At 59.8% G+C, this 23308-nt stretch overlaps 3 protein-coding genes across 7 annotated transcripts; 1 reads left to right on the top strand and 2 right to left on the bottom strand.

Annotated features, from left to right (window-relative positions):
* Positions 1-1538: 1538 nt before the first annotated feature.
* On the top strand, positions 1539-6607 carry LOC140691746 (melanoma-associated antigen 8-like). Of its 2 annotated transcripts, XM_072955648.1 has the most exons (6): positions 1539-1917; positions 3002-3092; positions 3244-3312; positions 3387-4517; positions 4670-5273; positions 5696-6607. In XM_072955648.1, exons 2-4 carry the CDS (start codon positions 3066-3068, stop codon positions 4452-4454), a joined length of 1164 nt encoding a protein of 387 aa, XP_072811749.1. In that variant the 5' UTR covers positions 1539-1917; positions 3002-3065; the 3' UTR covers positions 4455-4517; positions 4670-5273; positions 5696-6607. The 2 variants fall into 2 exon arrangements, with proteins under 2 accessions (XP_072811749.1, XP_072811748.1); XM_072955647.1 differs by having other exon boundaries at positions 5095-6607.
* On the bottom strand, positions 6536-8259 carry LOC140691747 (heat shock transcription factor, X-linked member 3-like). Its single transcript, XM_072955649.1, has 2 exons — positions 7659-8259; positions 6536-7242 (listed from the first exon to the last, which is right to left on the bottom strand). The coding sequence occupies exons 1-2, from the start codon at positions 8151-8153 to the stop codon at positions 6718-6720; spliced, it is 1020 nt and encodes a 339-aa protein (XP_072811750.1). The 5' UTR covers positions 8154-8259; the 3' UTR covers positions 6536-6717.
* Positions 8260-12874: 4615 nt separating this feature from the next.
* On the bottom strand, positions 12875-18097 carry LOC140691745 (melanoma-associated antigen 10-like). Of its 4 annotated transcripts, none has more exons than XM_072955644.1 (3): positions 17993-18097; positions 14385-14525; positions 12875-14187 (listed from the first exon to the last, which is right to left on the bottom strand). In XM_072955644.1, the coding sequence occupies exon 3, from the start codon at positions 14185-14187 to the stop codon at positions 13387-13389; it is 801 nt and encodes a 266-aa protein (XP_072811745.1). In that variant the 5' UTR covers positions 14385-14525; positions 17993-18097; the 3' UTR covers positions 12875-13386. The 4 variants fall into 4 exon arrangements, with proteins under 4 accessions (XP_072811745.1, XP_072811744.1, XP_072811746.1 ...); XM_072955643.1 differs by lacking the exon at positions 17993-18097 and adding an exon at positions 17658-17907; XM_072955645.1 differs by lacking the exon at positions 17993-18097 and adding an exon at positions 17658-17907 and having other exon boundaries at positions 14385-14485.
* Between the last annotated feature and the right edge of the window lie 5211 nt (positions 18098-23308).

Genomic DNA, 23308 nt, shown 5'->3' with positions numbered 1-23308 from the left:
AGTCATCAACCCAAGGGATCCGCAACTCCCCTGCCAGTGCTCAGCCTCTTCATGGAAAGGTAAGTCTTTCGAATAGACCGTCTACGAAGTCAGGCTAGTTGTCGGGGAGCCCGCGAGGGAAGGTGTGTTGCTCTCTGCCCCTTCACGGTCACCAGGAGGCAGGTCCCCTCCAGCATCTTTGTGGGGACTGCAGCCTTTGTGTGCGAGGATGGGTGAGGACCCTCCTGGATGAGGACAGAGGGGTCCAACCACCCCGCAACAGAGGGTCCCTAAGAATGCAAATCGGCCCCACGTGGGAATCCTGGGGGGCCCCGGATGGGGCTGTCAGGCTAAACAGTCCCCGGCCCCCACCTCCTCAGTGAACTCGGGGAGTCAGAGGCTAGGTCTGAGAGACGCAGTCTCAGGAGGGCAGAGGGCGGCACCGAGGTCCTGCCAGGAGTCAAAGTGATTACACAGAAGACTGAGGACCCCAGGGAGTTGAACTCCGGCCCCTTCCGACAGCCCTGGGGGGACCCCCAGGCACAACATCCGGATGTCGCACTGATGCGCCCCCTCTGGCAGCTGAGCGAGGTGAAGTCCTGGGCGAGGGAGGCCGGCTTCAGCTCTGCACAGGGAAGGAGCCCTGCGCTGCCAGGGGTCCAGGTAAAACTTTGTGCGCGGAATCGGTTTGCAGGCATCCAGGTCGGTTCTGCTGTCAGCCCTGGGAGGCCCTTGGTAGGGCTGCGGGGATCAGCGACCCTCCCCCCTCCACCTCCGGTTCCCTCTCGGGGGTCCTGAATCTGGAGGGTCTGAGTCCAAGGGGACCAAGCTCAGGTGGGCAGAGGGAGAGGCCCAGGCCCAGCCAGGAGCCCAGGTGAGGAGCAGAGGGAGGGCTGAGGTACTCCCGTGGAATCCATCTGAGCCCCTGGCGTCCACAGTCCTGGGAAGCCCTGGGCCTGGTGGCCTCATGTGAGTCCACAGACTCCCCTGGGGGGTCTCAGGGCAGTAAGAGCCTTGGTGTGAGGGTGTGGGCTCGGGTCAACAAGGGGGCGTCCCAGGACCCGCCAGGGCTGAAGCTGAGGACCCTCACGGAGGACAGAAGTGGCCCCACAGATCCCGCCCCTGCTGTCAGCCCTGGGAGGGCCTGGGTGGGATGAGCACTCATGGGGCCCTGACTTCCTGACATCCGGGTCTCGGAGGGACTGGGGTCCTGGGATGAGGGGCGGGGCCTCGGGTGGCCAGAGGGAAGACCACATGCCGCCTGAGTCAAGGTGAGGACCCCGAGGGAGAACGCAGGGATCCTGCACCCCGGGACAGTGTTGGACCTTGGAGGCCAAAGGGCAGGGTGACCACCGGCGGCATTTCCTGCCATCCGGGCCTCAGAGGGACTGGGGTCCTGGGATGAGGGGCGGGGCTTCGGGGGTTCCAAGGGGAGGCTACATGCCGCCTGAGTGAAAGTGAGGACCCCGAGGGAGAACGGAGGATTCTTGCACCCCGGGACAGTGTTGGGGCTTGGAGGCCTTGGGGCAGGGTGAGCACCGGCGGCATTTCCTGCCATCCGGGTCTCAGAGGAGCTGGGGTCTTTGGATGTGGGGCGGGGCTTCGGGTTGCCAGAAGGTAGACCACATGCTGCCTGAGTCAAAGTGAGGACCCTGAGTGAGGAAGGAAGGGCCCCGGAACCCAGAAAAGAGACCATCCACAGACAGGGAACCTTGCTATCAGCTTCCCAGTGGCCCGAGGGCAGGACAGGCCCACGTGTTGTGTCGTGACTGCGGCTCCCTGGTCTCAAAGAGACCGGGGACTTTGTGTGAGATGGCGGGGAACCCTCAGATCTGCAGAGAAGAGAATCCAAGTTCCCACTGGGAGTGAAGCTGACGACTGTGAGCGAGCAATGAGGACCCTGGACCCCAAAACACAGTCGGTCCTGGGAGGCCACAGGTCGGAACAAGCACAGGCGGCATTTCCTGCCATCCGGGTCCCGGAGGGACTGGGGTCCTGGGATGAGGGGCGTGGCTTCGGGGGTTCCAAGGGGAGGCTACATGCCGCCTGAGTCAAAGTGAGGACACCGAGGGAGAACGGAGGATTCCTGCACCCTGGGACAGTGTTGGGCCTCGGAGGCCTTGGGGCAGGGTGAGCACCGGCGGCATTTCCTGCCATCCGGGCCTCAGAGGGACTGGGGTCCTGGGATGAGGGGCGGGGCCTCGGGGGTTCCAAGGGGAGGCTACATGCCGCCTGAGTCAAAGTGAGGACCCTGAAGGAGGAAGGAGGGGCCCCTGAACCCAGAAAAGTGGCCACCCCACAGAAAGGCGCCCTTGCTTTCAGCCGTCCGGCGGCCCGAGGGGAGGACAGGCCCACGTGGTTTGTCCTGACTTCCGCATCCGAGTCTCAGACAGACTGGGGACATAGTGAAAGGGCGGGGGCCTCAGGTCTGCGGAGGAGAGAATCTCAGGGCCGCCTGGGAGTGAAGGTGCCGACCGCGAGTTAGCATTCAGGGACCCTGGACCCCAGATCAGAGCCAGTCCTGGGAGACCATGGGGCGGGAGGACCTCGGGCAGCAGTTCCTGAAATGCGGGTCTCGGAAGGACTGGCGTCCCGGAATGACGGGCGGGGCCTCAGGTGGGCTGAGGGGGGAATCTCAGCTCCTGCCAGGAGTCAAGCTGAAGACCCTGAGAGAGGAGTGAGGGTACCAGAGACCCCAGAACAGAGGGGACGCAACCGATCCTGCCCCTGCTGTCAGCCCTGGGAGGCCCCCAGGCGGGATGAGCACACGTGGTGTGTCCTGACTTCCGCATCCAGGGCTCAGAGAGACCGGGGACTTACTATCACGATGGGGCCCTCAGGTGGTTGGAGCGCAGAATCCCAGGTCCCGCTTGGAGTCACGGTGAGGACCCTGAGTTAGCGTGGAGAGGACCTCCCACCCTAGAAGACTGGGAACCTGCCAGAGCCCAGGCCTCCTGCCAGCACGGGGGTCCAGGGCTGTGCCACAGTGTAGACCCGAGGTCTCCCCTCCTTTCTCTCCCAGGGGCTCCAGACACCGAGAGGCGAAGGCCTCGGTGTGAGACACGTGTCCTCGGATCACAGAGCACATGAGGCCGGCAGTGCCAGGACTGAAGGTGAGGTGTGGGCCCTGAGAGTGTGCCCAGGGGCTCCCGGAACAGAGGGGACCCCACGAGGCCAACGTCCACTCCACATACCCCCTGTCGCCCCCAAAGCCTCGGGCTGTTCCGGCTGCACCCTGAGGAGCCGCCTCACTTCCCCCGTCAGGTTCACAGACGACCGTCCACCAGGAGGAGAGCCCCTGTGAGGCCGAGGGCACCCCTGGAGACGAGACCTGTAAGTGGCCTTTGTTAGAGCCCCCCAGGGTGGATTTCTCAGCCCGGGCCACTGACACTCCCTTTCTTCCCCAGGCCCGTGGGTCCCCATCTGTCAACCCTGGCCTCGCTCCTCTCAGCTGCCCGACACAGCTCACTGTGCCTCCCGTTCAGATGCGTGACATCCACCAGACTGAAGCCGACTTTCAGGACCCAAGAGAGGCTGAGGATTCCGTGGATGAGCAGGACATTTGGGTTGAGGAGGAGGAGGGCGCATCCCCGCTGTCTCCCTCCTCCTCCTCCTCCTCCTCCTCCTCATCTTCCTACTCAGTCTGGTTCCTGGGCACTGGCAAGGAGGGGGCTAATTCTGGGACACCCAGTCCCACGCAGAGCCCTCAGGGTGTCTGCCCCTCCCCCACAGCCGTGGCAGCCCCTCCATGGAGCCAGTCGGAAGACAATGGCCTCAGAAGCCAAGGTGAGGAGAGGCCCAGCACCGGCCAGGACCCCGCAGATGCCGAGTCCTCACACCCAGACCCATTCCATTTGAAGGTGGCTGACCTGGTGGGCTTCCTGCTCCTCAAGTACCGCACAATGGAGCCGACCACAAAGGAAGACATGCTGAATGCGGTCCTCAGAGCTGACCAGGACCACTTCGCTGTGGTCTTGAGCCAAGCCTCTGAGTGTCTGCAGCTGCTCTTTGGGGTGGATGTGAACGAGGTGGACCCCAGGGAGCACTTGTATGTCCTGGTCCCCACCCTGGGCCTCACATGTGACGGGATGCTGGGCGGTGGGCAGAGCTTGCCCAAGAACGGCCTCCTGGTGATGCTCCTGGGTGTGATCCTCCTGGAGGGAGAGTGCGCCACTGAGGAGAAGATGTGGGAGGCACTGAGTGTCATGGGGGTGTATCCCGGGAGGGAGCACTGCATCTACGGGGAGCCCAGGGAGCTCATCACCAACGTGTGGGTGCGGGAGGAGTACGTGGACTACCAGCAGGTGCCCAGCAGCGATCCCCCTCGCTACGAGCTCCTGTGGGGGCCCCGGGCCCATGCGGAGACCAGCAAGCTGCAAGTCCTGGAGCATTTCCTCAGGGTCAATACAAGGAATCTCTGTTCCTTCCTGTCCCTGTCTGAAGAGGTGTTGAGTGATGAGGAAGAGTGGCCCTGAGCCAGACTTGCAGCCGCGCTCCTTCCAGGCCCCTGTCCGGCAGCTTCTCCTGTCGGGCCGGAAGTGAGTCCATCCTTCACTATGTGTTTGGAGGGCGAGCAGGCAGCCTCCTAAGGGGTGACAGCCCGGGCCAGTTGGGGGGACACGGTGTACAGCATCTCTGGGCTCCTCCCGTCCCTTATGATGACACGGAAATTGATCTTTGTTTCCTGTAGGAATTTTTCAGTGGTGTTCCTTGTATCAGAAGATTTAATAAGCTTCACCATCTAACTTTGTCAATGGCATTAATCCCAATGTCTGTATCCTTATCCAGTTCAAACACAAGAGTTTTGCTGTTTTGTGAAACCAGTTGTAAATCTCCCATCTTACTGTGTCATCCTGAACAAGATAACATGGAATTAGAATTTGGGGGAGCAATGAGAAGAAAATGTCTCCCTCCCTCGGCCTCGCCCCAAGTGCCCTGAAGAGGGACGCCGGTACCTCGGAAATGCTCAGCCAGAGCGACCCAGTTCACTCTGGGTCCACGTGCTGATATCGCCTCCGTCTCCAGTGGTCGTGACCTTGAATAACCATGTTCTCTTAGGGGCAGGCCTGGTTTGTGGAAGGGAAGACATCTGGGTGCTTCTCTCTTTGTGCACAGGGCTCGTTGACGTTGGGGACACTTTGCTGTGCCCAGAAAACTTAGGTCCCGAGGAGGTTGTGGAACTGAAGAATCGAGCCGTCCTGAGCAACCTGCAGCAGAAGTACCTGAGCACGCTCTCCAACCCCCGGTGGTTACTGGAGCCCGTGCCCAGGAGAGGCAGAAAGGGCGTCTTCCAGGTAGACGTCCCCAAGCACCTGATCCCCTTTGGGCAGGAGGCCTGAGCAGTGTGGGCTCTTGAGGGGAGGTGACCGAGAGACCAAGCTAAACCGTGACACGGTCAGCTCGCCGTCACGCCCTGGACGTGCTCCCCTGGTTCGCTCTGAATCGGCGCCGCCCTGGAGGGCGCTCCCCACTCTGTGCTGTTCCCGGAAACAGATGTGTCCACTGGGACGCGGGGACGGGGGAGCGGGACCCCTGCAGGGAGATGCCTCCCTGGGCTCGGTGACAGAGTCTCAAGGACTTTGGACCTCTAGGACAAGGGGAAGCGGCCTTGCAGGCCGCTCATTCTGGCCCTGCTGATTCTGGATTGTGTAGAGAAATATGTTTTGAGAGAGCTGGTGAGTGTTTTCCCCGCCTTTGTTCTGGTCACAACCCCTAGAGGGTCTGAAGAGCATCCAGGAGACGATGTGGGACGGCTGGAGCGGGCGCTGAGTGCTTGCCAGGGAGTCACCAGCCAGCGACGGCCTGACTCACGGGCAAGAGGACATCGGACTCAGAAACAGCACCGTCTGCCTCGCAGATGACTCTCGCCCTGTTGTAAAGTGTCCCTTGGCTCGCGGAGCCGGTGTGTTAGACGTGCCGCACGGCCGCTTCACGTGCCAAGAAAGGGTCCTAACTACAGCCTTGATGGAAGTGAGCAGTGCTGGTGTTCGCCTGGTGGGAGATCTTTTATACATTTGTGGGGGGTTTGGTCACTTGAGAGTAGGGATTCCAGTGGTTGTTACCTTCGAGGGTGACGGGCTTCCCCCCAGGCATTTGACTGCAACCCCCCGTCTCTTCGGAGCCAGGCTGCAGCGCTCTCAGCCCTTGGTGGAGGGGGTGGCCCTACGTTTCGGCGGGCCTCTGTGGGGGGGGCCCCTGGATCGGGAGCTGGAGACGCTGAGCTGCTGGTCAGAAACTTCTGGCATCCTTGGGGGACCCAGGAGGAAGACCCTTCTGCTCCGGGATGCATGAGTAGTGGGGGGGAGACACCCCCGAGGTCAGAAGCCAGGCTGTCTGTCCCCTGACGGGCAGGCCCGGCCCAGGGGACCAGACCTTCCTGGGCTCGCCTCAGTGCTCGCTCCCCACCTCCTTGGGCGGGTGTCCGAAATGCCACAGCTTCAGATGAAAGAGGCCGATGGGGACCAAAGCCTGCCCCCGGCCGGGGTCTCCAGCCTCCGCGGGCTTATCTGGTGAGACGTGTGCGGAATCGAACGCGAGAAAGAACACGGACCCGCGGTTCTCGCAGATTCTTTATTTAGCCCCGGGGAGTTTTGCTTGTCTTTATTAAAGCCCAAAATGTTCATGGTTACAGGACGGTGCTCTTCGTGTGTCTCTAGTGGTCTGTGAGCTCAGGGCTTTGGGTTGTCCTTGAACCGTTCGCAGAGAGCACACTTGTAATCTGAAGAGCCCTCGGGCTCTTCATCTGCCGCGGGCCTCCTGGTTGGGGGCCATGAGCAGAAGGGCCGCGAGCAGCATGCAGTAACCCGTGTTGCACGTGGACACCACCGAGCTGGGATCGGGGCAAACGGGGGGGCTTCTGGGCAGCTCCCCTGCACCGTCCCTTCCGGCAGTAGCCGGGGGCACTAGCGTGACATTCCTGGAGGTGCCCTCCCCACTCGGGCCGCCCTGCTCGCTGGAGGGACGCTGCACTACCACCAACCTGGCCACCCGGCCGGCAGACAGGACGCCAGGGAGCATGAAGGCCCGGATGCCGCTGGGCACCTGAGCACGGGGGGCTTCCCTCTGGGTCTTCCTGTCGGCATCTTTGGTGGAGTCATTCTGATGGAAAAACTGGGTGCATCTCATAGGTGGGGCGGCTTGCTTCTTTCTCTTTGGGGTGGTTGCGCTGGAAGCGGGCCGAGCAGTTGCTCTCGGGTCACCTTTTCTCCACATGTTCTCGATCAGCAGGGGCTTCTCTCTCTGAAAGTTGCAGTTGTGGTAGATCTGAAAGGACATGAATCATTCTCGTCATTTCGGGGGAAATATTCACTCCTCCCCGCCCACCTCCATCATAAAGGTCTTGTTTGACTGTGGAGAAAAGGTCTTTTTAAATTCCTGGCAAGGTTTATTTCGCCCTGGAGTGTGCGCTCACTAAAGCTACGTGGTGCCTGGGCTGAGGTGTCACTCTAGCTCCCTGACGTGAAGTGGCCCCTGGGTCTTCGGTCACACCCGCAGGGCATCTCTAAGGGGCGAGCCTTACATGACACGCCGGACTGCCTCAGCCTTCATTCAGTACTGGCTCGCAGGAAAAAAGTCCCCCTCGGGAATGAACCCCGTTCAGCACATCACTCATCCGCTCAGGACTGGGAAGCTGTTCCAGGAACAGAGAACTCGGGAGACGGAAGGGCTGTCTACGTTACCATCAGCCTTTTCTTCCCCGGAGAGCGACCCAGAGTGCCGGGCAGGTGTATTTTCCTGAACCCGTAGAGGTTCAGTTGGCGGATGAAGCTCTTCAAGCTGTCTGTTTCAAAGATCCTGTCTGCGCCGCGCCGGCGAAGAACCTCCCGCTGGAAAAGGTCTTCCTCGATGATCAGCATGTCTCCCTTGTCGTTCCAGCGCACGGACTTGAAGGCCTCGTCCTCCACTATCATCCAGAGCTTTCTCGGGAAGGAGAGCCCAAGAACACCGTGGGTTCCGTCCACGTTGGCGGGACCTGGGTTTGGGTCCTGTGGTGGCTGGTTGTCTTGGGAGCCTGGATCTTGGCTCTCGGCCTGGTCGCCGGGCTTCTCCAAAATCTCCCTCGAATCCACCTTTGGATCCGGGGATGAACCCGATGGGGCCCCCGCTGGGGGCTCTCCATCAGCTGCGGGGGCCGCCGTGGCCGTATATTCCTCGTCGGGGCTCTGACTCGCCATGCAGCTAGTCTAGACCAGGCACATGCTCTCCCTGAGACCAGATCACTGAGCTCTCAGGGCAGAAGTGCCTTCAGTCTGAGCAGGGACGCCCAGTAAATAGTGTCCGCAGAATTCTAGAATCTCGGTAGCAGGGCAACCAGCGACTTTGGTCATCGTCCTCTTTATGTGTCACGTGAGGTCCCAGAGTTGGTCTGGACAGGGAGCCCTGGCCGAGGGGAGGGGAGGGGAGGGGTACAGAGCCCCCAGCTTCTCTGTTTTCCAGAAGTGTAGGAAGGTATGTTCAAGGTCCCGGCGAAAGGCTCCCATCTGCTGCCAGGCACCTTTCTCCCAGGGGCCAGGCCCTGAGTGGGCGGAGAGACATGATCCTGTTTCCATCCCCGAAGGTTGGGGAGGCCTGTTGCCAGCCTCCGATTTGTTCAAGGGCCAGGCCCTGGCTGGCCCTGGCTGGCCCTGGCTTGGCTGCCACCAAGGCGGCAGGGGTGAGATGGGCCCCGGGCGACTGCACCTCCCGGAAGTGGTGGTCCGAGTGGGCTGGTTGGCCCGGGCTGGCTGGCAGCGCCCGCCCCCCCCCCCAACAGCTCCTGCCTTGGTCTCTTCCAGCTGCTCCTGCTGGCTGGTCGGTCCAGCTCTGATGGGCCATAAGGAAGTGTCCCGTTCTCCTGCCCCTGGGTCGAGCTGTCCCCAGAGTGGGGCTGTGTGGGAGCGTGTGGGGGCACTCCCCACGTCCCACTTCAGTGTCACCAAAGCACCTGGCACATAGGGTTCCCCCCGTGCCGCGTGAGCGGATGGCCGCATCCTCCCCTGTGCTTTGGAGCCTCCTTTTGAGCTCTGCTGTCCGCAGCCCCACCCCTCTCCAGAGCACATGGGATCCTCTTTAGTGCCCATTTCTTGCCATAGAAACTCCTCGTGGCCCGAGAGCACTCACTTTCAGAACACCTGCCTTAGTCCGCGTCAGAGCACCTCCCTCAGACCTCGGATTCAGCCTCCCCTGAGGCTGCTCTAAGGCCCTCTTTCCTCTTCCCTGTCACTGGGGGGGTTAGGCTCCTGCCCTGCCAGATTGCTGGCCTTCCGCTTCCAACTCGGCTCTGCCCTGCTTCTTCCCCTTTGCAGTCCTTGATCTGGGGGTTCAGCATGTATTCTGATCTGTTGAGAGCAAGCATTTCCCTGGTCTGCTCCCAGGCCTGCCCTGCTCGCCTTCCCCGAGCCAGCCCCGCCCCCAGCCCTGGGTCCCCGTCCCGCCGTCACCTCGGTGGCAGGTACACTGAATAATTTTGCCTGCTCTGGGTCCGGTACTTTTCAAGGGGCCTACTCTACAGACTCACTGCCAAGGACAGTTCCTACTTGTTGAGCTAGACGTGACCAACGGAAAGCCCGTCCACGTGTGACTGAAAATAGATGAGGCTCTGGGTGTGGGATGGGACAAGTCCCGCCCGAGAGCCGTCTTCACCACAGATGGCAGGACAGACAGGACAGCGGTCTGGGGGGACACGTGTTCTGTAGCCGCTGTGGTGACTGTTCTTCATAGTCACTGCACAGGGAGAGAGAATGGGACCTGGAAAGGCCCGTCTGCCGGGCTCCTAGGTCCTCATCCCAGCTCTGCCGCTAAGGAGAGGCGTCTGTCCTCTCTGAGGGCCACTCCCTGTTCCAGAAGGGGAGGGCAAGGGGTTCGAAAGAGATTCTCCCAAGGGGCCTTCGAGTCTGAGGGCTGTCAGCCTTCGTGGAGCTCCTAGGCCGAGACTGGAGCTTGGGCACAGGTCTTTGTGCCTCTAAACAGGTTTACAGAGCACTTGTTCGGGTCACTCCCTCCTGCAGGGACGTGTCCTTAGAGTTCGAACTTCAGTGGAGGCCACGGGGGCGTCTCAGGAGGGGGCCAAAAGGCTGGGACATCGGCGGGCCGATCCCAGCCCTGTGGCCTCGCCTGCCGCCCGCTCCTTCCAGCCCTCCCTCACACCCTGGGTCTGGTGGGCCTGCCCCCTCACAGGTCTGCCTCCCTCCATCCCACGCACCCCTGCCCTCCCTGCCCCCGCCCCCGCCCCGGGCCGGCTGGGCCGTGGCTTTGTGTCGCGCCCCAGGGGTCGCTCTCAGCCATGGCTCAGGACACCTGTTACTCAGATACCAGCCCTCACGACGTCCAAGGCCTGCCTTTCCCAGCCTGGCCCGCCGGCCGCTGCGCCTGCCTTAGCCCCCGGTGTCCGCCAGCCCAGAGGACCCCCAACCGCTCTCCGTCACCGTCCATGGGCCCTGGGCCAGACCCGCACCCAGTCCCCGGCTGCTCTGGGACCCGCCAAGAACTCCCCTGTCTGGGCATGTCCTCAAGCTGCCTCGTCGGGTGGCAATGCCCGTCTCTATCCACAGGCCGCTCTGCATGTTGGGGCCCGGCTTCAAGGCCGGCCCGGCTTCAAGGCCACCTCGGCAGTCGGGTCTTCCTGTGGTCCCAGGCTCCCTCCCAAGGCTCCCACAGCCCGCCTTGCATGTCCAGTCCCAAGGTGGGGTGCTCCTGTCTCCCTGAGAGCTTGGGTGTATCTGCCTCCCCCTCCAGACCCGGAAAGAGGTCCTTGAGGACAGCAGACTAGGACAGGACGTGAACGTGGTCCCCAGCGTATCTTGGAACGAACAAATTTGTATGTCGCCCAGGAGCTGGCTTCAGTGTCCTTGAAAGCAGCTGTGCACGGTCACTGCGACAGTTCGAGCAGGTCGGAGGGCGCCTGCCGTCCCTTGGCGGTGCTGAGCGCTCTGCGGCGCAGCGCCGTGGACTCTTCCCGTCTGACCCGGGGCAGGTGGCAGGGAAGGCCCGGCCCGGGCCGGGGAAGGTGGAGTCGTGGGCCTAGGATCCGCCTGACGGAGAAGTAGAGCCGGCCTGTGGTCCACTGCGGACGCCCGAGCCCACGGCCTCAGCCCAGACTGGGGGCCTTGTGTCTGCCCGGAAGCCACCTGCACCCCACAGGGACAGCAGCAAAGGGGAGTCTTCCTTGTCCAGTGATGACTCATTTCGTAGTTGTCCAAAGCCAAGGAGACCCGGGAAAGCCATCCTTAGAAGCTCAAATGGCACAGGGGCCGTCGGGTGCAATGCACTTTCCAAAGGAGCCCCAGGCAAGCTCTGTTACGGCCGCTCCCCTCCCCCACTGGGGACAGGGAGACGGTGTCAGGATGTTCCCTAGTGTTAACTTTTCTGCAGCTTCTGAAAAGTCTACGTTAGGGATGTTATCCCATAAGAAATGTGGCCTTCAAGACCCAGTCAACCACAAACCCAATCCCAGTCTCAAGCCCGGTCTCGCGCTCTGGCTCTCGCTCTGTCCCTGTGTCTGTCTCCGTGACTGTCTCTCTGTCTCTGTCTCTCTCTGTCTCTGCCTCTGCCTCTGTCTCTGTCTCTCTCTGTCTCTGTCTCTGTCTCTCTCTCCACACCCCCACCCCCTGTGATGACCAAGTCAGCAGGTCAGGTTCGAGTTGGCCAGGAGGGCCCCGGGGAAGGAGGGGACCAGGGCAGGGTGCTGTCGTGTGGGATAAGGGCTGGGACTGGACAGCAGTGCCACCAACTGGCAGGGTCAGCTCTCAAGAAACCGCAGACAGTCCTCACCCTGGCTTTGACTGTCACAGTCACCTTCCTTTCTTGGTCCAGCTTTTACTACCTGGGCCTCAGGATCCTACTTTCTGTCACCCGACAGACACCACGAGGACACTGAGGAGAGAAGTGCACTCTGGGTCAGGAGGTGGGCCGCAGGCTGCGATGGGTGGGCGCAGCGTGGGCTCTAGATGAATTCAGACCAGGGGTCTCGGCCCCACCCCGTCACTTACTAGCACGTGATCCTGGGAAGGTTCCCGAGCCCCACGACCTCAGGGTCTTCATCTGTGCAGTGGGCGGGTGTGAGGAGGCCCGTCCCGCAGGACTGCAGGGGTGCGTGTGATGTGCGCCAAGCACCTCGCGCGGGGCGCGCTGCCTGTTGGAACCGCGATGATTGGCAGGTGCTTCTGATTTTCTTTGGCCCCAGACCCTCCCACTCCCTCCTCTGGCACTTGGCTGGTTGGTTTGTTATCCAGGTCATGTTAGAGAACACGCAGCTCAGTAGGATGTGGAAGAGCTAATCAGCCAAAAAGCATGTCTCCTAAATGAAACTAAGTAAATTCTCCCGATTAGAGGCTAGGTTACACTGAGGGGTGGGGGAGGGTTCCCAGCTGGACTCAACACCGAGCTCCTACGAAGGGAGTCAAGGAACAACCTTTGCCCCCTCCCAGCCGCCCTTCCATCCGAACTGTGGCTTCTCAAACCCAAAACACGCCTTCTTCAAGTCTGGCCGCCGCCACCACCCGGCTTCATTACCGTCACCTCCCACAGAAGGAAGCCCAGCTTCCCAAAGCCCCCACCTGCCCTGGCTCTGCGCACTTGCACTTGGGTGCTCTCTCCCGGACCCCCTCCGCCTCGCCGCTTCTTTCCCTTGTTCTGTGGGACTTCAGGGACATGTCACCATCTTCCTGATGTGACTGGGCTCCTAGCCTGTCCTTCTAGGTGTGGGGTGTGTCTTGCTTTTCCTAGTGTCCCCACTAACACAGAGCCCTCCGGACAGCAGAGGCTCGGTGAATGTGTGCGGATGAAGTGAGATGGTGAGCAGGGATCCTGTTGATTCACACTGATTTTCTCCTACTTTCTTAAATAACCCATGGAAACCCAATTAAACATAGGGATATTACACGTATAAAATGACAAACAAGAAGGGGTAAGAAGCAAGTTAATTATTTTTACTTTTATTGTTCTAAATCTTCCCTCATCTGTATCATTGCTAATTACTCTCACATTTCCCAAACAATTCTAATTGCAATTCCATATTATGTCATCCAGGATGACCAAAAAAAAAAAAAAGAGAGAGAGAGAGAGAGAGAGAGAGATTTCAGTCTCCTTTACAGAAGAGGAAGACTGTTGTGTTTGAACTGGATAAGCATACACACGTTGTGATCACTGTCATTCACAAAGTTAGATACTGAAGCTTATTAAATCTTCTATTAATAGGAACAGCACTGAAAAACACCTACAGGAAACAAAGATCAATTTCCATGTCACCGTAAAGGACGGGAGGAGCCCAGAGATGCTGTACGCCGTGCCCCCCGAGCTGGCCCGGGCCCTCACTCCTTCCAAGGCTGACTGCTCGCTCTGCAAACACAGGGTGAAGGATGGGCTCCCTTCCTGCCCGGCAGGAGAAGCTGCTGGACAGGGGCCTGGAAGGAGCGCGGCTGCAAGTCTGGCTCAGGCCCCCTCTTCCTCATTGCTCACGGCCTCCTCAGACAGGGACGGGAAGGAAATGGGACCCTCACTGTTGAGTCTAAACAAATGCTCCAGGACTTGCAGCTTGCTGGTCTCCGCGTGGGCCCGGGGCCCCCACAGGAACTCGTGGCGAGCGGGATCGCTGTTGGCCACCTGCCGGTACTCCAGGTACCCCTCCTGCACCCACGCTTTGGTGATCAGCTCCCTGGGCTCCCCGTAGATGAAGTGCTCCCTCCCAGGATACACCCCCATGACACCGAGTGCTCCCCACACCTCTTCCTCAGGCACCCCCCCTCCCCCCAGGACGATGACACCCAGAAGTATCACCAGGAGGCCGTTCTTGGGCATGCTCTGCTCACCACCCTGCATCCCATCACAGGTGAGGCCCAGGGTGGGGACCAGGATGTACAAGTGCTCCTTGGGGTCCACCTCCTTCACATCCACCCCAAAGACCAGCTGCATGCACTCAGAGGCCTGGCTGAAGACCGCAGGGAAGTGGTCCTGGTATTCTCTGAGGATACTCAGCATTTCTGCCCTGGTGGTCGGCTGCTTCCGGTGATACTTGAGGAGCAGGAAGCTCACCAGGTCAGCCATCATTGAAAGCTCTGCACCTTGGCGCAGGGACTCGGCACCGGCAGAGTAGGAAGAGGAGACTGAGGAGGAGCAGGGGTACCGGGGGGATGCGGCCCCCTCCTGCTCAGCCTCCAGCTGCTGCACATCCACCAGGCCCTGGGCGTCTCTTGGGTCCTGAAGGTCTTCCACAGCCTGGCGGAGCTCACTCATCTGAACCAGGGACATAATGACAGGTGTTGGCAGCTGACAGGAGTCTGGGCAGCGGTGACAGGTGGGGACCCAGTGGCCTTGTGGGAGGACAAGCTTATCGACCTTCCCAGGGTTTCTAGGGCTGAACGAGGTTTACTTTGGTGTCCCATCTTTGTTGTGGGCGTGCGGGTCCCCTCACCCTTCCCTCGGGCCCTCACCTTGACTCCTGGGAGGACCCGGGACTCTTCTCTCTGTCGCCAAGGCGTGGTTCCTTCAGATAGGATCTGACCCGTCCTCTCACACCAAGGTCCTCACCTCCCTGAAAGCCGGGAGAGAAAGGAGAGGAGGCCCCTTCCCTGCTGTGATTCAGGACAAGGATACCTCTGGTCATTGACTTTGGTTTCTGTGCACAGTTCCTTGTTCACAGCTCCCAAAGCCCTTGGGATGTCCTCAGTGTTGAGAGTGATGAATGTGCTGTTTTTGTTTTTCATGTGAATGAGATGTGTTTGCAAAGCACCTAAAATGGGGCTGGTTGCCAGAAGAGCCAATCATGTGATTAAAAGTTTGGATCTTTTGGCCCCTCCCCAGCACCACCAGGGAGGGGAGAAAGGCTGGAGATTTGAGTTCAATTGCCAATGGCCAATGGTTTAACCAATCGTGCTTATGTAATGAAGCCTCCGTCAAACCCCAAGAGGATGGGTTTGGAGAGCTTCTGGGTTGGTGAGCAGGTAGAGAGCTGGGGCAAGTGGCACTGTCTGAGAGAGCGGGGAAGTCGGCCCCGCTCCCGCACACCTTGGCCCTAGCACCTCTTCCATCTGGCTCTTCGTGACTCATGCCCTTTATGTTCAGCTGGTGATCTAGGAAGTAATACGTTTGTCAGAGACCTGTGAGCCACTCTAGCAAATCAACCAAACCTGAGGAGGAGGGCGTGGCAACCTCTGGAGGTCTTTCAGAAGGACACGTCTTTCAGAAGGACAAGTAACAGCCTCGACTTGTCACCAGCGGTGGAAACCCAAGGAGGAGGGAGTTGGAATCCCCAACCTACAGCTGGCCATTTAGCAGCACAGGGAAGAACCTTGCCTTGCGGTGGGCTTCTGAAGTGGTGGGGGGAGGGCAGTCTTGGAGGACTGAGCCTGAACCAGAGGGTCTGATGCCATCTCTGGCTAGACGGTGTCAGAACGCAGTTGAATTCTTGAACACTCTGCTGCTGTCTGAGAACTGTTGTTGGTCCGGGGAACCTCTCCCCTACGTGGAAACTGGTCCCAGGATCCATTTACACAACATCCACCCCCAGCCCCCCGAAAAAACCAGAAGCACTGGCAGCGGGGATCGGCCCCTCTGCCCTGGGCGGAGGTGCCCTCAGTGCCTGGAGGCCATGCATCTCACTCCCGCCAGGGCCTGCTCTTCCCCCCTGCCCCCACCTGGGATGACGAGTTGACATCTGCCCGTCAGACCCAGACCTCAACTCCCTGAAGACTCCCACCTTCCCACCCAGGATGGAAGTGAGCACGGCACTTAGGGCCACCACTGACTGTTCCTTCCAGGGCTGGGAACACGGGTCAGCTGGACCCGGTGGGGTCCTTCCTCTCCTGAGATGGCGGGGTACATTTGGTCCTCACGGAGAGTCCTTGCCTTGACACGTGGGATATCCTAGGACCGCTCCCTCTGCTGGCCTGATGCTTCCCCTCAGACCAAGGTCCTCACACCCTGAGATACCCCACCCCCAACCACGTGACGGAAGTGATGGCAGGCCCCATCCGGCCAGACCTGACTGGGGACTCCTAGGGCTGAAACAGCTCAAGCCGGACACTGTAAGTTCCCATCTCTTTTGGGGTGAGGGTCTCCTCATGCCCTGCATCCACCCAAAGGGTCCTTTTCCTGAGCCCTGGCACATCCTGTGAGTCCTTCTGCTGCTGACCGGTTGTGGCTCCTTCTGCCAACCTCAGAACTAGGTCTGAATTCCCTGAGAGCCTGGGGCAGAGGTGAGGGGGCAGCACCATTGGCCACTCCTGCCCAGGGACTTCAGGGATGACAGGGGGCAGGGCCGGATTCTGTGGGCTCGCTCTCTACTCTCAGTATCAAGACATTCACATTTACGCCCAGCAAGTCCTGGAACCTCCCCTCCGCTAACATGAGGTTGTCCCCTGCAGGCCGACACCACCATCGCACTGAGTTTGAGGATAAAGTGGGGAGGTGATGCCTCCTGACTTACACCCGGGCCTCCCAGGAAGGACCAGAGGAGCAAGTTTCTGTTGAGGCCCCCTCTACCTGGGGAGGGGGTCTGCCCAGTCCTACTGGGGGTTCCGGGGAGACCACCCTCTGCACATCTGAGCCACACTCCTCAGACCAGGGACTTCACCTCCCAAGGACCTCTGAGTAAGAGGTCAGAAAACATCTCACCTGGTCACCCTGCTCTGGGGCCTCCAAGACCCAGCACAAGGGCAAAGGCTCCCTCACGGTCCTCACATTGCCCCCTGGTAATTTAGGATTCTGTCCTCTGCCCATCTGACGCCCCGCCCCTCATACCAGGAGCCCTGTCCCTCTGAGACCGGGATGTCAGGAAATGCTGCCTTTGGTCATCCTGCCCTATAGCCCCCCATGGCCGACTCTGTTCTGGGGTGCAGGGTCTCTTGGTCCTCCCTCAGGGTCCTCACCTTGACTACCAGGGGGACCGGGGATACCCTGCTCTGCATACCTGAGGTCCCCCCTCCTTATATTAAGGCCCCAGTCTCTCTGAGACCCGGATGGGGAAGTCGAGACACCAAAGAGCAATGTGTGCTCATCTCGCCCTGGGGCCTCCCAGGGATAAAAGCAGGGGCAGGATCGGTTCGGCGGGTCCCCACTGATCTGGGGTCTCTGGTTCCCTCAGTCCTCCCTCAGGATCCTCACCGTGACGCCAGGCAGGAACGGGGATTCCCACCTCAGCCCATCTGAGGCCCCGCCCCTCAAACCTGGGCCCCATTCCCTCTGAGACGCGGATGTCAGGAAATGTGCCTGTGGTCATGCCACCCTATGATCTCCCAGGAACGACTCTGTACTGGGGTCCAGGGTCCCGCAGTCCTCCCTCACAGTCCTTGCTCACTGTCCTGACAGGCCCTCCGCCCTGCGTTTCCCAAGCTGAGGCTTCGCTCCCCACAGCAGCGCCCCAGTCCCTCCGAGGCCCGGATGCGGAAGTCCCGGCACGCTGCCGTGGGCTCGTCCGGCCTGAGGCCTCCGAGGGCTGACTGCCGGGGTAGATATCTTGGGGTCCCCTCAATTCTGGAGTCCAGGGTGTCCCCAGTCCTTCCTCAGGGTCCTCACCTCGGCGCCCGGCAGGAACTGGGATTCTCTCCTCAGCCCACCCGAGGCCCCGCCCCTCAAACCAGGTCCGCAGTCCCTCTGAGACCCGGATGTCAGGAAATGCTGCCTGAGGTGATCCGGCCCCATGACCTCCCGGGACCGACTCTGTGCTGGGGTCTCTGGTCCCCTCAGGCCTCCCTCAGGGTCCTCACCTTGACGCCCGGCAGGAACTGGGATTCTCCACTCTGCCCCCTTGAGCTCCCCCTCCTTGTACTACATCCCGACTCCGTCTGAGACCCGGATGCGGAAGTCAGGGCACGCTGCCATGTGCTCATCAGCACAGGGCCTACCAGGGCTGACTGCAGGGGTAGATAGCTTGGGGTCCCCTCTATTCTGGAGTCCAGAGTCTCCTAGATCCTCCCTCAAGGTCCTCAGATTCACTCAGGCGGCATGGAGCCTCCCTTCAGCCCACCCGAGGCCCCGCCCCTCAAACCAGGTCCGCAGTCCCTCTGAGACCCGGATGTCAGGAAATGCCGCCGGTGCTCACCCTGCCCTGTGGCCTCCAAGGTGCAACACTGTCCCGGGGTGCAGGATCCCTCCGTTCTCCCTCGGGGTCCTCACCTTGACTCAGGCGGCATGTGATCTCCCCTCTGGCCACCCGAGGCCCCGCCCCTCATCCCAGGACCCCCGTCCTTCCGAGACCCGGATGTCAGGAAGTCAGGACCCCACGAGTGCTCATCCCACCCAGGCCCTCCCAGGGCTGACAGCAGGGGCGGGGATCTGTGGGGCCCCTTCTGTCCTCCCTCAGCGTCCTCAGCTTGAGCCCCATCAGGTCCTGGGACGCCCCCTTGTTGACCCGAGCCCACACCCTCACACCAAGGCCCTCACTGCCCTGAGACCCCCCAGGGGAGTCTCTGGACTCACATGAGGCCACCAGGCCCAGGGCTTCCCAGGACTGTGGACGCCAGGGGCTGAGATGGATTCCATGGGTTCCCTCAGCCCTCCCTCTGCTCCTCACCTGGACTCCTGGCTGGGCCTGGACACCTCCCTCTGCCCACCTGAGCTTGGTCCCCTTGGACTCAGACCCTCCAGAGCCAGGACACCAGAGAGGGAAGCAGGGATGAGGGGGTGGGGATCTGATCCTTGCAACCCTGCCTGGGGTCTCCCAGGGGTGACCGCAGAACCGACCTGGATGCCTGCAAACCGAGTCCCCACACACGGTTCTACCTTGACTCCTGGCAGCGCTGGGCTCCTTCACTAGCAAACCTGAAGCCGGCCTCCCTCACCCAGGCCCTCACCTCACTCACCTCCCAAGGTTGGGGCATCAGTGCCCATCACATCTGGACCCCGAGCCCAGGGGTTTCCGAGGGCTGTCGGGGGTGGGGCGGAGGTGGATTCCCTGGGGGCCTCAGTCTCCTGTGTCCTCACCTTGCCTCCTGACAGGACTTGGGAGCCGCCCTCTACCCTCCTGAGACTGCGTCTCTCAGACCTAGCCTCTGACTCCCCGAGTTCACTGAAGAAATGGGGGCCGGGGAATGATCAGCCTGACAGCCCCGCCCGGGGGTCCCCAGGATTCTGGTGCGGGGCCGATTTGCATTCTTAGGGTCCCTGTGTTGTGGGGTGGTTGGACCCCTCTGTCCTTACCCCGGAGGGCCCTCACCCACCCTCGCACACAAAAGCTGCAGTCCCAGCAAAGATGCTGGAGGGGACCTGCCTCCTGGTGACCGTGAAGGGGCAGAGAGCAACACACCTTCCCTCGCGGGCTCCCCGACAACTAGCCTGACTTCGTAGACGGTCTATTCGAAAGACTTACCTTTTCCTGAAGAGGCTGAGCAGTGGCAGGGGAGTTGCGGATCCCTTGGGTTGATGACTGGATAATAGTACGTGTTCCAGAGCCGTGATTTTCACTTGTTAATTCTCATCCATAGTAAGAACTACATTTTTCATCTGCAGCTACTGTGCGTGTATCTATATCATGTCTAGACTGTATGTGCTTATGTACACGTACATCCACACACCACACACATGGACCAAACATGCCACGTGTGCCCCATGTGGAAACCTGGGCAGTTCCCAGACACAGGTGCCTGCCCTGGGCCCTGAGGCGCGGATCCCCGTCCCCTTGCGGGAGCCCTGAGAGCCCACCGGACCCGAGGGCACCATGCTTTGAACTACAGGCCTGCCGCCTGCCTGACACCCCATCTGCCCAGGGCAGTGAGCCTGCAGGAGAACGTGGGCCCCCCAGTCGGCTGGGAGAGAAGCCGAGCAGAGTGGGCAGGAGGAAGTGGGAGCAGGGCCCCAGCCTGAACACAAGAGCAGACTTCAGAGGGCCGAGCCTTTACCCCCACGTCCAGGAGCCTTCTCCATCCTCACACCCTCTGTCCTAGACCCAGACCCGCCTCCTGGGGCCCCGTCTCCATTTCAGGATGGATGGTGATCCCGCGGGGCTGGGACAGGCCACGTGGGCAGAATCCGGTGTCAGGCTCTCCTGAGCACCGATGCCTGGCTTCCCTGTGTTCTCAGCTACGTGGCATGAGGCACCAGCTGGTAGGACAGCGTGCAGGACAGCTGGGGCCCCCGTGAGTGTTGGCGAGTCGGCTCAGACCAGTGGGGCACAGGGCTTTCGACACACACAAAGCTCAGACTGAATGTGTGTCCTGCGGCCGCTAAGCCGAGCCAGTCGTGGAAACCGTCTGTGCCTCGATTTCTGCCCGTCAAACGGGCATAGTGATCGTACCCGTTGAAAGCACTGGTGCGCGTTTACACACGGTGTGGCCTGTCCCTACAATGTCTGGGCCAAGGACGTGGACAGTAGATGCAGCTGTTGTCACTGTGCGTGTACGATGTGCCTTCCCCACAGTGTGAGGCTTCTGAACCAGTGTGTATCTCCCGGTCCACTGACTCAGGTGGGTTTCCTCTTCTCACCGCCGCTCTGTTATTGAGAATGGGACCCCTCGCGTGCCAGAAGTGCTTAGACATGACATAGCTTGTTCTAGACCCAGCATGGGTGACGCTCAGGGGCCCTGGACCAGCACAGGGGAATGGACTGTGCTGAGGGGCTTGGCCCTGGGGAGGAGGCATCAGGACCTCTGCAGGTGCTCCGTCCTGATCCACACAGCCCACCACAGAGCTCTGTGAGCGAGGGTGTTCTGGGGACTCTCTGAGTGTCAGGGAAAGTTTCCACCGTCGGCCTTTCCCCTGGCCCCCCGAGGAAACGTTTCCTCACCCAGAGCCACATTCCAAGTTCTCACGGTCACAGCTCCGACTTGGAGGATGTGCCCGCCACGTGGTTGCTTCAGAAGCGTTTGGGCTCACACACGGTCTCTCAAGGTGGGAACCAATCTGAGTTACCTAGAGCCATCCTAAATTCTTTTCCTCTGAGCTTTCCAGTTGCCTCTTCTGCTTTTCCTCCTAGAAAGAGGAATAGGAATGATGTCCAGAGGACAAAATCTTGCACACACAGTGTGACTGAAGCTGCCTCCTGATGCTTTGGGCAGGAGTCTCAAAATCTTTAGCTTGACTGTGCCTTTCCCAGCTTGATACCTAGTGATCAACAGGTGTGAGGAGTCACTTGATGATCACACACACACACACATCGTAACTAGACACGTACTGGAATTGGGAAAATCTGGTACAGTGACAACACCAAATGCTGGGGAGGATTTGGAGCAGCAGGAACTCCCATTCATTGCTGGTGGGAATACAAGATGGTACAGCTACATTGGAACAGCTTGGCAGGTTCTTATAAAAGTAAACAAACTCTTACCGTATGATCCAGAAACCATATGGGTATTTACCCAAAGAAGTTGAAAACTTGTGTCCGCACAGAAACCTACACATGGATGTTTATAGCAGCTTTACTTAGAACTGCCAAACTATAGATGCAAACAAGAGGTCCTTACGTCGGTCAATAAATACACTTTGGTATGTGCAGGAAATGGAGTGTCGCCCAGTGCAAAAAAGAAATGAGTTATCAAGCAAGGAATAGACATGAAGAACCTTCGATGCAATTACAAACTGAGTGATTCTGAAAAGGCAACATACGGTATTATTTCAACTATGTGACGTTCTGTGAAGGCAAAATGATGGAGACGCTAAGAAGATGAGTGTTTGCAGGCGCTGTGGGGAGAGGAATGAATAGGCGCTGTACAGCACAGGGTGGTTAGTGACGTGAAATAGTCTGCATGATACCCCAGTGATGAGGGCATGTCATACACGTTTGCCAAAACCCAGGGAATGTGCAACAGCAAGAGTGAACCCCAAGGGAAACTCTAATTTCTAGGTGACAACGTAGGTCCATCAATTCTGACACATGGACGACTCTGGTGGGTTGCTGATAAGGAGGCAGGCTATGTAGGTGTGGGGGCGGGAAGTAAATGGGAAATCCCTGTACCTTCTCTTTGTTATTCTGTGCACCTAAAGGTGCTATAAAAATAAAGGCTTTAAAATAACATGAGGACACCCGAAGGGATGACTGCTGTCTGTGGGGAGCTGACTCCTCTGTTGCGGGATGGCGGGGGCAGCAGGGAGTGGGGGAGGGGCTGTGGGCTGCACAGACGCAGATGGCAGGACCGGTAGGAGGAAAGATCTCCCGCTTCTGAGCGGTTTCGTGCCTACAGCTGGGGCAGGGCCCCGGACACACATGCCTCAGCCCTGGGGCTCTACCGGGACAGCAAGAAAGATGGGTCAGTTGAGGCATTTCCCTCCTGAGACTCTGCTAATACCCACCTGACATCAAACCTGGGTGAGGACTGGCCTGTGCAAAACACGTCACTTAAACAGAACGTAAGGAAGACACGGACAATAAGGTGGCGGTACCAGAGCCATTCACACGTGGTTATAGCAGGAGCACTTTTACACCTTAAGTATGTATACCGTCTGCACGTACATACGAACCCTCGTAAAATATAAACATGCATCCAGATACACGCGTTAGTGCATACACAGGTGGTGCGTGGATGTACGCGTACATAAGCACACACAGCCTACACACGTGTCATAGATACACGCACAGTAGGTGCAGATGAGAAACGTACTTCTTACTATGCATGAGAATTAACAAGTGAAAGTCACGGCTCTGGAACAGGTACTATTACCTAGTCATCAACGCAAGGGATCCGCAACTCCCCTGCCACTGCTCAGCCTCTTCAGGAAAAGGTAAGTCTTTCAAACAGACCGTCTCTGAAGTCAGGTTGGTGGTCGAGGAGGCCCCGAGGGAAGGTGTGTTGCTCTCTACCCCTTCACGGTCACCAGGAGGCAGGTCCCCTCCAGCATCTTTGCGGGGACTGCAGCCTTTGTGTGCGAGGATGGGTGAGGACCCTCCTGGATGAGGACAGAGAGATCCAACCACCCCACAACAGAGGGTCCCTAAGAATGCAAACCGGCCCCGCGTGGGAATCCTGGGGGCCCCCGGATGGGGCTGTCAGGCTGAACAGTCCCCGGCCCCCACCTCCTCAGTGAACTCGGGGAGTCAGAGGCTAGGTCTGAGAGACGCAGTCTCAGGAGGGCAGAGGGTGGCTCCCAGATCCTGTCAGGAGTCAAGGTGAGGACACAGGAGACTGAGGACCCCAGGGAATCCACCTCCGGCACCCCTAGCTGCCCCCGACAGCCCTGGCAGACTCCAGGGCACTGGGTCCGGATGTCACGTGCACTGATGCCCCACCCTTGGGAGGTGAGAGAGGTGAGGGCCTGGGTGAGGGAGGCCGGCTTCAGGTCTGCACAGGGAAGGAGCCCAGTGCTGCCAGGAGTCAAGGTAGAACCGTGTGAGGGGACGCGGGGGCGGGGGCAGGCATCCAGGACGGTTTTGCGGTCTCCCCTGGGAGACTCCAGGCAGGGTTGCGAGGATCAGATCCCCACCCCCTCA

Source organism: Vicugna pacos, chromosome X (assembly GCF_048564905.1).
Source record: "Vicugna pacos chromosome X, VicPac4, whole genome shotgun sequence".
Taxonomy (NCBI): domain Eukaryota; kingdom Metazoa; phylum Chordata; class Mammalia; order Artiodactyla; family Camelidae; genus Vicugna; species Vicugna pacos.
This window is presented reverse-complemented; position numbering and strand designations above follow the sequence as displayed.

What these genes read in the sequence shown, in the direction of transcription:
- LOC140691746 (XM_072955647.1), top strand. Translation starts at nt 3,066, where the DNA reads ATGAGGCCGGCAGTGCCAGGACTGAAG. An exon ending in CGGCAGTGCCAGGACTGAAG is followed by an intron (nt 3,093 to 3,243) that starts GTGAGGTGTGGG and finishes TTCCCCCGTCAG; the next exon opens with GTTCACAGACGACCGTCCAC. An exon ending in CACCCCTGGAGACGAGACCT is followed by an intron (nt 3,313 to 3,386) that starts GTAAGTGGCCTT and finishes TTTCTTCCCCAG; the next exon opens with GCCCGTGGGTCCCCATCTGT.
- LOC140691747 (XM_072955649.1), bottom strand. Translation starts at nt 8,153, where the DNA reads ATGGCGAGTCAGAGCCCCGACGAGGAATATACGGCCACGGCGGCCCCC. An exon ending in CGGGGAAGAAAAGGCTGATG is followed by an intron (nt 7,243 to 7,658) that starts GTAACGTAGACA and finishes ATGTCCTTTCAG; the next exon opens with ATCTACCACAACTGCAACTT.
- LOC140691745 (XM_072955644.1), bottom strand. Translation starts at nt 14,187, where the DNA reads ATGAGTGAGCTCCGCCAGGCTGTGGAAGACCTTCAGGACCCAAGAGAC.